Source organism: Herpailurus yagouaroundi, unplaced genomic scaffold (genome assembly GCF_014898765.1).
Source record: "Herpailurus yagouaroundi ecotype Mexico unplaced genomic scaffold, PumYag 203, whole genome shotgun sequence".
NCBI lineage: Eukaryota > Metazoa > Chordata > Mammalia > Carnivora > Felidae > Herpailurus > Herpailurus yagouaroundi.
The window spans coordinates 9,963,800-9,975,938 of NW_024412434.1; the positions used below are offsets into that span (position 1 = coordinate 9,963,800).

At 37.7% G+C, this 12,139-nt stretch overlaps 1 protein-coding gene across 5 annotated transcripts in view; it reads right to left on the bottom strand.

Moving 5' to 3' along the window:
- The window catches only part of MYO3A (myosin IIIA), a 243,192-nt gene that overhangs the window by 34,798 nt on the left and 196,255 nt on the right, over nucleotides 1-12,139 (bottom strand). For 4 of the 5 annotated variants that reach the window (XM_040451173.1, XM_040451172.1, XM_040451176.1 and 1 more), the window contains 4 exons: nucleotides 10,013-10,175; nucleotides 8,351-8,474; nucleotides 3,696-4,596; nucleotides 1,737-1,881 (listed from right to left, as the gene is read on the bottom strand). In XM_040451173.1, coding sequence (XP_040307107.1) covers nucleotides 1,737-1,881; nucleotides 3,696-4,596; nucleotides 8,351-8,474; nucleotides 10,013-10,175 — 1,333 coding nt within the window. The remainder of the gene's footprint in view (nucleotides 1-1,736; nucleotides 1,882-3,695; nucleotides 4,597-8,350; nucleotides 8,475-10,012; nucleotides 10,176-12,139) is intronic. The other variant, XM_040451175.1, reaches the window with a different exon arrangement.

Consider the following 12,139-nt stretch of genomic DNA (forward strand, 5'->3'; position numbering starts at 1 on the left):
TAACAACTCAGGAAACAACAGATGTTGGAGATGATGTAGAGAAAGTAGAATCCTCTTGCACTGTTGGTGAGAATACAAACTGGTGCAGCCACTCTGGAAAACAGCGTAGAGGTTCCTCAAAAAATTAAAACTAGAATTATCCTATGACCCAGCAATAGCACTACTAGGAATTTATCCAAGGGATACAGGAGTGCTGATTCGTAGGGACACATGCACCCCAATATTTATAGCAGTGCTATCAACAATAGCCAAGTTAAGGAAAGAGCCCAAATGTCTATCAACTGATGAATGGATAAAGAAGATGTGGCGTGTGTGTGTGTGTGTGTGTGTGTGTGTGTGTGTGTATGTGTCTCTCTATATACAGAGACACATACATGTATACATATAATGGAATATTATTTGGCAATGAAAAAGAATTAAATCTTGCCATTTGCAACAACATGGATGGAACCGGAGGGTATTATGCTAAGTGAAATAAGCCAGTCGGAAAAAGACAGATATCATGTTTTTACTCATATGTGGAATTCGAGAAACTTAACAGAAGACCATAGGGGAAGGGAAGAAAAAATACATTACAGAGAGGGAGGTAAACCATAAGAGACTCTTAAATACAGAGAGCCATTTTTGTTTTCAAAGCTTCACTACAACTACAGACTTGAAAATAATGTGGCAGGACAACTGACTGGAACATGAAGATATTTTCTCTTCCTCCCATATCAAACAGTCAGGCTCATCTTAGTGATTTCCTGCCTAAGGGGTTTTTGCAGAAGCTGCATGAGGTTAGCAGGATTTCCGGTCTTTGGCAACACCAAAGTCAGTGCAGAGGTGATGCCAGGTGTCTTGGTAGGGATGGCGAGAGAGCAGGAGGCCTCCAAGAAAAGTCAGGGAAAATAAATATTCTCCCAGACAGATGTCAGCAGGGCCATCTGTGGCTGCTTCCGGGGGAGGTTATAAGGCTGCAGAAAGGATGGCTACCTGAAGCATGTATGGGCCAGGTGAGACTCCCGACTTGACAGTTTCCAGGTACCTGCTGAGGGTAGGGGAACAGCACAGCTCCTGACTTGAAGGGGTCATGATGCCAGTGAGGAGATGGGTGTCCCAACAGTAACTGTGTAGGCAAATAACTAGTGACCACAGGCTCAGGCTCTACCCGGTCCTTTGGTGGATGTATAAGACCGCAGGGTCTTTGCACAGCCCTGGAGAGGGGAAGGCCTGATAAATACTGAGTTTGAATCCCCTACCAGTTTAGCGAAATGGGGGCAGACTGTGACACAGTTGATCAGAAGAAAAATGTAATAATGCATTTGGGTTTGTCATATGAATGGAGATTTGAACCTCCCATAGTCTACTTAAGGTTGCAGATGTTGACAAAGGAATAGATATTTACTTTTTTGCTCCCTCTCATCAAACCTGCATTCTGCCCACTCCTCCAAACTCCATGTCTATTTCCTTCTGGTGTCATTTGAAAACTTCTAGTTAAAGTGTATATGAAGGGGGGAAAAAAAAGAAAAAAGAAAAGAGGAGAGAATGAAGTCAGAGAAAGTAGAATGTGTGTGGAACATTCTGGAAAAGTTTTTATCTACACATGAGAAATGGAATGAAGAGAAGGTTCTCCCCCAAACAGTTAGAACATAGTTACCTCAAACCTGACATAGAATAAAGGTCAGAAACTAATAAACAAATAGAGTATCTGGCACTATGTTTCCCTTCAGGAAGTTCTAACTACTGATTTTTACCTGAGAGGCACTGCTGAGAAGAAACTCGTCTATTAATTGGCTTATGAGGATAGACACCCAGATAAAGAGGCTTCAGTTGCTGTGACAAAATCATTTCATTCAGTTTTTTCTGCAGAATGAAATATTCTTCAGATAACTTTGATATCTAAAAAGAAGGTCATGTGTCAGATTAAATCAAGGAAAAGAATTCAGAGGGCTGCACATGTACACCAGGATCTGGTAAATTCCTGATTGACTGTCCCTGGGACTCTCACGCACTTCTCCAGAACCTACCTTGAACCATGTCTGAAAACCCAAGGTCCGAAAAAGTCCTCACTTGACCAAGCCTCCTCCTTGGTGCAACTTGCGCATCTCACATTTTCCATTTACAAACTGCCAAACGTGTCATGCTACATGAGGCATTCTGTCCTGATCACTTCTCCCTGGGGTCCCTGAGATCTGGCTTCTGTCTGTACCATTCTGTAGCAATTGCCTTTCTGCTTTTAGCCCACAGAAGCCTTTGGTTGCCTTTGGTTGTGTTAACCCCCTCCTTTCCTTTCCGGTGTTCTTAGCCTCAAGTCAGGGCTCCTCTCTTTCCATCCAGCTCCTCTGCCTCTCTCTGGTCTGCATCCTGACCCTGTGGACATCGCTGTACTGCTGGGCTGTATGTGGAGCTCCTGCTTTTCCACCTCTAGCTTTGTCCCCCTGGAGTGCTGAATCTACTTCCACGGCATTATTATCCAGCTCTATGGAGATGATTTAGTAATTCTGCATCTCCTCAATGTCCCTCATGCGTAGCAGGTCAGGTTTCCAATCCCCAGTTTGGTCTTTAGAGTAAGCAAATGTATGCACCAAGGAAAGGAAGGACTGCGTGCATATTAAACTCTCTTTGTCCATGTGCTTTAAAAAAAAAAAAAAAAAAAAAAAAAAAGAACAGGAAAGGGCTGGCAGATCTCTACTAAAAGCTACAAGTTGGAGATGTTTAGGCCACACCTATAACATGAAAGTGGTGCCCAAGAGTGGCTACTTTGCTTTTGCATGGACTCAGTCACTGTCAGAGACAAAGAGCAGAGTTTGGGGACCCAAAAGTATTAGGCAATCCCTCTTTGAACTAACCCGTAATGATATTTCTTCAATGACTGTATATATTATTGATTACCCTGGTGATGCATATTAACTTACAATATGCATTTGAGAGAGGTCATCTAGTTAAAATCCTTCACTTTACATAAGAGAAAAATAAAGGTGATTTTCTTAAGGTCACACATAAAGTGATTCTCTTAAGATCAAACACCTACAGAGAAGGCAAGACCTGGGATTGGCATTTCCAGCAGCAGCTCCCTGTGGTCTCTCCCTCCATAATACTAAGTAATCAGTGTTCCATGCACACCCATGAGAAGCGCTAAAGCCAACTGCCCCCTTCTAGAAACAGCCAAAACATGCCTACTCTTGGCACACGATATACTCCAAGAGGGAATTGTTCTTTGCGGTTTCTTATTGTCACGATGTAACATGTAGATTTCTACCTTCATTGCATGTATGCCTGAGTAGGGCTACATGCCTAATTTTGACACCTCATTATGTCTTCTTAAAATCTGGGGCAGAAAAAGCATAGATTTTAGAGGATTTATAACACTTTTTTTCTGTTTCTTTTTCTTTTAAACTCTAGTGAAAGATCTCAGAGAAGGAAATCTGCATTGTCCAATGTCAACATTTTAGTAAGCTGCATAAACCAATGACTAGTCTCTTGACTACAGAAGGTTTCCATCGTATTTTATACTACTTCTAACAGCACATCGTCTTAAAAATTTATGGCTATTTGAATAGCAAAACCTTTGAGACATTCATTAAAGAGGGTTGCAGCCTCATAAAAAGAGATGAAACAATTATTAATAATTATTAATTAATAGTACATTTACTTCAGTTACTGTGTAGTTCCCAGAGATTTCTACTAGTAAATAAATCCGTTTGTTTACATACCTGTTTTGAAAAGATTGCCAAATCACATGCTTGGTTCTCTAAAACTGCCTTTGAGTCTCTATCATTCTTTGTCCTGATATTACAGGATTCCTCATGTTTTCTGGGATAGGAGTACAAATCATGGGTATTTGTTGCTACTTCTGTTGGTTTTGAAACAACCTTTTGACTTTGAAAAGAAGACATCCTGTCCTTCTGTAATTGCTGCTTTCTCTTGTAGCCCCGGTATGTGCTCTGAATGAACACTGCCGCTCTATCTTCCTCCTGGGCGTGAATGCTGGCTTGGGCTGGCCTCTCTCTGACCGACCCAGGCGTCAAATGGCTTCTCTGATGGCTGCACACTGGTGCACTCTGGGTAACTACAGATGTCTTCTTTTCTTTTTCCTTGCTATCTCCATTTTGATGAACCGACCTTTGGCTAAGACTGGGTTCCAAACTTTTTGTTAAAGAAGGTTGCTTTGTCTCATTCTCCACCACCCAAAGTCCTGGGTAGCTTGGCCTTTCCGAGATGGCCTTCCTTTCTAGATATGCTACTTTTGATTCTTCAAAATTCCTTTCTTCTGCATACCTCTGATAGTAATTCTGGAGCACAGTGTTCTCCTCCACTCTCCTTACCTTACTATTCTCTTCCAGGTCTTTCGCGTATTTCTTCTTAGGCTGTCCTTCTGTCCAAGGGTCCCCCACCAGATACACTTCCTGCTTAGCCTCTTCTCCGTACATGTTATTCATTTTTTTCTGAGTTTGATGTCCTCTGTTGTTACTTTCAACAGCAATCATGGCTTCCCCTTCAACTCTGAAAGTAGAAGTCTTCACTGCAGATGTACTTCCTTTATTATTTGGAGCTGGAATGACTGTTTCGTTAGTAGGGACCACATTTTCTGTCTGTTTCTTCACAAAAGATTCCCTGTGTAAAACATACTGCATCTGAATATACGATATTAAACTGGACCTTATTTACCTGTAGAGTGTTGGGAGAACAGTAACAGGGGCAAAAAAACAAAAACAAAAACAAAAACCCAAAAACCAAAAAACAAAAAAACTTCCAAATAAAAACTTCTCAAGTCACGTTAATCAAATGTTTCCCACATGTTCTCTCTAGCAACAACTGTGGTAGCTGCTCTAATAATGACGAAACCAGTTTCAATTTAGAATGAGAACTATCCTAGCATATTTTCACTTAATGAGGCATCAAAACCCTAGGAATTTAATCACTTCAAAACATGTCTTTTTCTAAAGAAAGTACCTACGGTGAGGAGAGGTTGTGGAAAATATATCAAAATTTGAGACTAGTAAGCAGGGTATGTTCACTAGGCTAATGTGCTGTATTTAATAAGCTCCCTCGAGCTCTGGTGATCACAGTAAATATGTTACAAAATTAAAGGGAAGCAGTGTCCTTGCTACGGTTCATGATCATATAATATGTTGACCAAAATTTCACAGTTGTTACTTTACCAATATCCTCCCAAAATGATTTTCCTTAAAGATAACATTTTCTCTAGTTTTTTTTTTTTTTTAAGCCACATAAGCTTCTTTTTCACTTTTTTTTTTCTTTTGGTGAGGACAAAACCCTCACAAGAGCAATATGGCCATGAAAAGTGTGTTACAGTACAGTGAAAAAGTCATGACCTGATACCCTGACATGCTACTTGGGGAGTTTTCAAAACTTTCCATTTTGGCTTAGGAAATCCATGGGAAATTTTTGGTCCTTTGCAATATGTTCATACAGAAGGATTTGTCTTGGAGTCGGACTTGGAAAAAGTTACTGGAATTCAATTTATCTAATTCCACTGGCCACTTCCTAGGCCTATAACAGCATCTTCAGGTTTATACAGGAGGCATAATAGAATCTCTGTTATTTTGCCAGGGACCAGAGAAGGAGGCAGGATACCAAGAACCCATCATTTTAAGGAATGGCTATGCTAGTATTTTGAATACCTTCATAACACCTCCAGAGAATGCCTATACTAATCAAAGTATAATTAATGAGAAAAAGATAAGCAAACTACCACAGAGCTATAGTAATCAAAACAGAGTGGAATCGGCATAAAAACAAACTCACAGATCAATGGAACAGAATAGAGAGCCCAAAATAAACACACACATTTATGGCCAATTAATTCAGGACAGGAGAACCAAGAATATACAATGGGGGTGGAATAGTCTCTTCAATAAATGGTTTTGGGAAAATTAGACACATGCAAAATAATTAAACCGGATTCCTATCTTACACTATATACAAAAATCAACTCAAAATGAATTTAAAGACTTGGACATAAGACCTGAAATCATAAAACTCTGAGGAGAAAATATAGGTGGCAAGCTCCTTGACTTTGGTTTGGCAATATTTTTGTTTTTGTTTTTTTGTTTTTTGGATTTGATACTGAAAGCAAAAGCAACAAAAGCAAAAATAAACTAGTGCGACTACATAAAATGAAAAAGCTTCTGTACAGCAAAAGAAACCATCAATAAAATGAAAAGGCAACCTATGCAATGGGAGAAAATATTTGCAACCCACAGATGTGACAAAGGGTTAATATCCAAAAATATATGAAGAACTCATACTACTTAATAGCAAAACAATGAACAACCTGACTTAAAAATGGGCAGAGGATGTGAACAAGCATTTTTAAAGGAGATGAAAAAATGACTAACAGGTACATGAAAAGGGCCTCAACATTTGGAAATGCAAATCCAAACCATGATGAGGTATCACTTCACACCTGTTAGAATGGCTATCATCACAAAAGACAAGAGAAAACAAGCATTGGTGAAGATGTGAAGAAAAGAGAATCCTTATGTACTGAGAATGCTGTGTTGGTGGGAATGTAAATTGCTGCCAGTTTGGAAAATGATATGGAGGTTCCTCAAAAAACTAAAAATAGCACTACCATACGATCCAGCAATCCTACTTCTGGTTGTACATCCCCCTCCCCCCCCAATCAAAAAACAAAGCAACGATCTCAAAGAGCTATCTGCACTTCAGTGTTCATTGCAGTATCATTCACAACAGTCAAGACACAGATATAACCTAAGTGACCATTAAAGGATGAATGGATAAAGAAGATATGGTATACATATTCAATGGAGTATCATTCAGCCACAAGAGAGAAGAAATCCTGCCATTTCTGACAGCATGGACGCAAGAAATCAGACCGAGGAAAACAAATACTGCATAGTATCACTTATGTGTGGAATCTGAAAAAGAAAAGAAAAAGTCAAACCCACACAAACGGACAGTTGTAGTTTTGAGGGGGAGGTAGAAGAAATAGGAGGGAGACGCTGGAAAAAGGATACAGCCTTCCAGCCATTAGAGGAATAGGTAGGTCTGAGGATCTCATATAAAACATGGGACTACACATGGTTTTGTATAACTGAATTTTGCTAAAGGAGTAGAATTTCAATGTTCTCACCAAAAAAGCACAAAAAGGAACTATGTAAGGTGATGGACGTGGTAATGAATTAGATGGGGGAATCTTTCCACAATGCAGATGCATATCAGATCATCATGATGCACACTTCAAATATCTTATAATTTTGTATGTTAATTACACATCAATAAAACTTAAGTTTTTAAAAACATGAATAAGTTCTTGGGATCTAATATACAGCATGGTGATTGTTAACAGTACTGTATTATAGACTCAAGAGTTGCTAAGACAGGTGTTCTTAAATGTTGTCACCACACACATACACACACAGAGTTGTAATTATTGAGGTGATAAATGTGTTAACTAACTTCACTGTGGTAATTATTTCACAATATATATGTATACCAAATCCTCATGTTGTACACCTGAAAGTGACACAGTGTTATAGGTCAACTGAATCCCAATAGATTTAAAAAAAGGACAAGCGTCCTGGGATTGGGGCTGGAATGATCTTCATTTCCCTGGAGACCACTCTTTCTTCTTTCGATCAATTCAAGCTTTACCACTGAGGCAAAATCTATATACTTTCTCTTCCCCTAATCCCTACCAAGATCTTCCATGCCCTACTGCACAATTTGCATATTTTTATAGCAGAGTTAACTTGTGTTATTAAAATCACATATTTATTGGTTATATTTCCTTCCCATGTTTCTATGGGTAATTTGAGGATCAGGATTTTGTCTCATCTATCTACATGTCTTCACAGCTTACCATACAGCTTTATGTATAAATGCATTCAGGTGGATCTGCTAATAAGCACTTAGAAATATAGATATGGAGGCTCGAGAGAAGAAAGGGCAAAGTGTCATTCATGCTTTGAAGATTGGATTCTGGCTTAGGAGTTACAGTATACTGATTATTAACACCATGGGAATGAATGAGAAAACCCAGAGATGATACTCAGATGTGGAGGAGGATTTAAATATGGGGACGGGAGGAGGAATTAGCCCAGGATACTCAGAATTAGGAGCAGAAATGCAGAGTGCAATCCAGCAGAAGCCTAGGAAGAAAAAAAACTATGGAAGGAAAGTGTGGTCATCAGTGTGAAATGCCAGTGAACTCCCAAATAGGATAAAGAACACAAGAGTGGCCACTGGGTGTTCACTGACATTTAATAAACTGGTATTAGGAGCCTGATTAGGTACAAGAAAGACTGTGAACTTTATTTTGACTTTACAGATTTGAAAAATGTGTAATGTCAAAATGGTATAAAAATGAACATCAATATACCTTTTATTTTCAAAGTTTTTCTTGTAGTCAAATTGCTGATCATGAGTCTGAATAGTTGTTACTGCTGTGTTTTTTGTGTTAACAATTTCTTTCCTTTGTTTCCTGACTAGATGTCCTCTTGCAGCTGAAACATACAAGGTCCAGAGTAGCATTAATCAGAATAAAGAAAAAGCCATTACTTAAGTGAATAGAAAAAAATTTTTTTTGACAATGTCAGGAAAATGAAATTAAAGAGCCCAAATAGGACAGGTTCATAAAAAATATTGTTCATTAACAAGATTCTTCTATAGCAAGAAAATAATTAAAGTTCCTTTTGCATTAAGGACAGTACTGGGATGAAACTAAAATGAAAGAGATTAGCTAAGTTGTTGAAAAAGACAAACTGTATTCATTTGCTTAAATCTGCTAATAATTACGTCAGCTATTTACAGGAGAAAACCCCTATTATTTAAGAATATGTTTTGGACTTTTTGGCCAATTATCCTTGGAACCAGATAGATTTCAGAATTCAGCTTTAAAGTTTTTTATTTTATAAAGGTAATTCAGAGCAAATAACATATATCCTATAACATTCCCCATGTCAGGGCAGCATTCCATAATCAAAAATACAAATATTTCTCCAGAAAACCAATATTTTTACTAGGAGTGATGAAGGACTATAAATATTAGGTCATGTTTCACTGCCAGATGAGTTGTGAAAAACCGTTTCTTCAGTGTTTTATAAATTGTGAAACTGTGGATAAAGAATCTGATCCCAAATTTTAGGGATTTGCATTTTGATGCTGCAGGGAGAAGTTAAGGGCTTTAAAATCCCTGAAGAGATGAGCCCTTACGATTTGACAGACCCGAGACTGGAACAGGAATCTCTCAAATGTTAGTCAGCTATTCTGTCCACCATGTCAGTGCTCCTCAGAAGGCAGGCTGCAGATCATAGTGGATCATAAAATGGATTAGTGGGCCAAATCTAGCATCTAAAAATGAAGTGGAATAAGCCAGAACAGAAAATATCAGAGTGCATTGCATGTAGTATGTGTGCATACCAGGTTACACGGGAGAATACAGTTTTTACTATGGAAGTCCACTCAACACGTTGTGGAAGATGCTTTACTGAACCATACCAGGTTCTAAATTTAGTTTCTTATTGAAAAATGGAAAGTGAAATCTAAAGTCTATTGATACATTTTAATAAAAATGTGTAAAGTATTATTATAAATATTATTTACCTACAGTCAATAGAAAGAAACGGATGCCCTTTAACATAATGAGATTTAATCAAGTGGTCAAACATTGTGGCAAGTGTAACCTTTGGAATAAAGTAGGAGAAGTGTTATTGTCCAATGGATTATAATAATATGATTCCTGAGATCTGTAACTAATTTAATCACTTGTATCTTGCACAAGAGGTCAATCGTATTTCATTGATGCTTGACAGAAAATTTAAAAATTAAATTATTTTATTTAAAACAAAACATTCAAATATTAAAAGTGTCAATCACTAAAGCAATCAGATTTAGATTTAGTATAGACAAAGCATCAACGTAACCGAGTCTGGAATTAAATACAAAAGCTACATAAGAATGGGGGTTTGAATATAAGATTAGATGTCCATATCTGAACATAACGTTAAGTTTTGTTACACGGTGAGACCATCTGAGTGATTACCTGACTGTATTATTATAGCACTCTCTTTTCTTTTCTCCTGTATTTTTTGGTACCTCCTTGAATCCAAGAATCCTCTGACACAGGCTTGAATCAAAATAAGCTTGTCAATGGCTTCCTTTCGCATTAAATTTAACTGTTCCACATGATAATATTTAAGGAACACCTTAAAAGAGTGAAAATAAAATACAGATAAAACTAGGGCACACCAATGCGAAATAGTCATACGCTATGAAGAACAGATTATATTCTAAATATTTTTCAGATTTTGGAAATCACTATCTTCTGCTTGTTTGGCCTGGATTTTGCTACATTTTACATTTTTATTCTTGAAGAAAACCTCTCTTTGAGAACAAATATTGTTTAGCAATCATTCTGTTATTTGCAGCCAGTTAACTAGGTTTTGTTGACTGGGCCAATAAGAATGGAGGATGGTCAGCTCTTGTATCAAAGTTTTAGCAACATCTACTGTAAGATAGAGGACACTTACAGCTATAGCAATTCACTCATCAAATGTTTATTGACACCTGCTGTATGTACTCATCTGCTGAGGATACAAAGGTAAATAAGGCAGGGCACCGTCCTTCAGGGCCTCTCATGTTGTCAGTGGAGGGACTGAGGCAGAGAGATGGCCCCAGACAGAACAACATTCCTGCTAGACTCAGTGGCCCCCACGGAGAAAGGAGGACTGACTTTCGATCATTCTAAAATCGAAATGAATTGAAGAAACGGAGGGGCCTGCAGGCCTGGAGTTATTCTCATTTAAGAGTTTTCAACCTCCGCCAGGAAATAGGAAGATGTTTTTTTTCTTTTCATGGATACATTTACTAATAAAAGTCACCTAAAAGAAAGTTTATTGAATCCACCAAGAAAGTCACTTAAATTCAAATTTAACAGCTGAGTCATAAGAACTGGTAACACTGAAAGTAGAACCCTCTTTGCAGCTCCATGACTTGAAAGCTTGGCACCACAGGCAGGTTAGCATTACAGGGTTTGACGGAATTTAGTTTTAATTTCTATGGGACTCTGGACGCTAATTTATTTAATCCATTCTACTGTTGACAATTCATTTAAAATTCAGTCTGTTCAAAAAGGTCATCTTTTTTATTACTTTTTTTTTTTTTGTGCAGCATTAGAAATGTTTCTGTATTGAATACTTTTATTCATCTTAATGAGTTGGAAAAGGTGAAGTGGAAAAATACAAACAGCCTTAAAATGCTACTTAAATACCATGTAGGACTGGAACTGCAAAAGGCCCTTTTTACGAGTTAAAACTCCATTTGAAGTTAGGCATGTGTTTCAGACCATAAATCGTGAGATTTCAGCCTGACAAAATTCATCTTTGTGATCATCTAAAAGAAAATGGTATAAATAAGACACACATCTTTTTTAGTGCTCAGAATTTCGCCTTGCTAACTACTGAAGTAAATATGGGTTACTGAATATGTAAGACACTCGGTCTAAGATAAATATTTTTTAAAATCCCTTAAATTGTTAAGGAGTAGCTTCTTTTGTAAACATGAAAATTCTCTCCCATATCTTCCACCCCTAGAGACGACTAATGTGGACGTTTGTTTCAGTCAATATGGCCGACAGTGGTTATTCTTGAAGGGTCAGTCTCTGAGGACTTTTCTTTAGATTGACTCTTTTCTCAATCCTCCCCCCAATGATATATTCAGTGTACCCCTAAGGCCTGGTACCCTCTTTATTTCCTTATCCCCATTTTGTAATGCTTTGAGGCTATCTGAGGAGCCTAATGCATCCTTTCTCCAAGCAGCCACCTATCTTACTTCCATACGCAAAATCTGTTATGATTTTTTTTCTTCATTCTCTAAGTGATTAAATAAGCTAAAATCTCTCCGGTCTCAAGTCTAATACATAAACACAGTGATAGCCAAACACTTACAGCAAGTCTACTAACAATGGTGAATATTTTGCTCCAGATAAATTTGAAGTTTATAACAGAAGCAGATTTGAGAATTAGGAAAAAAATATTAGGATCCTGTTCAGATCATTATGATTTTCTACAGAATATATTCTGTATATATTATATGATATTAATATATATTAACACATTCTGAATATTTATAGACTATATTTGTGGTGATAAAAAAGAGAATATATCTCAGT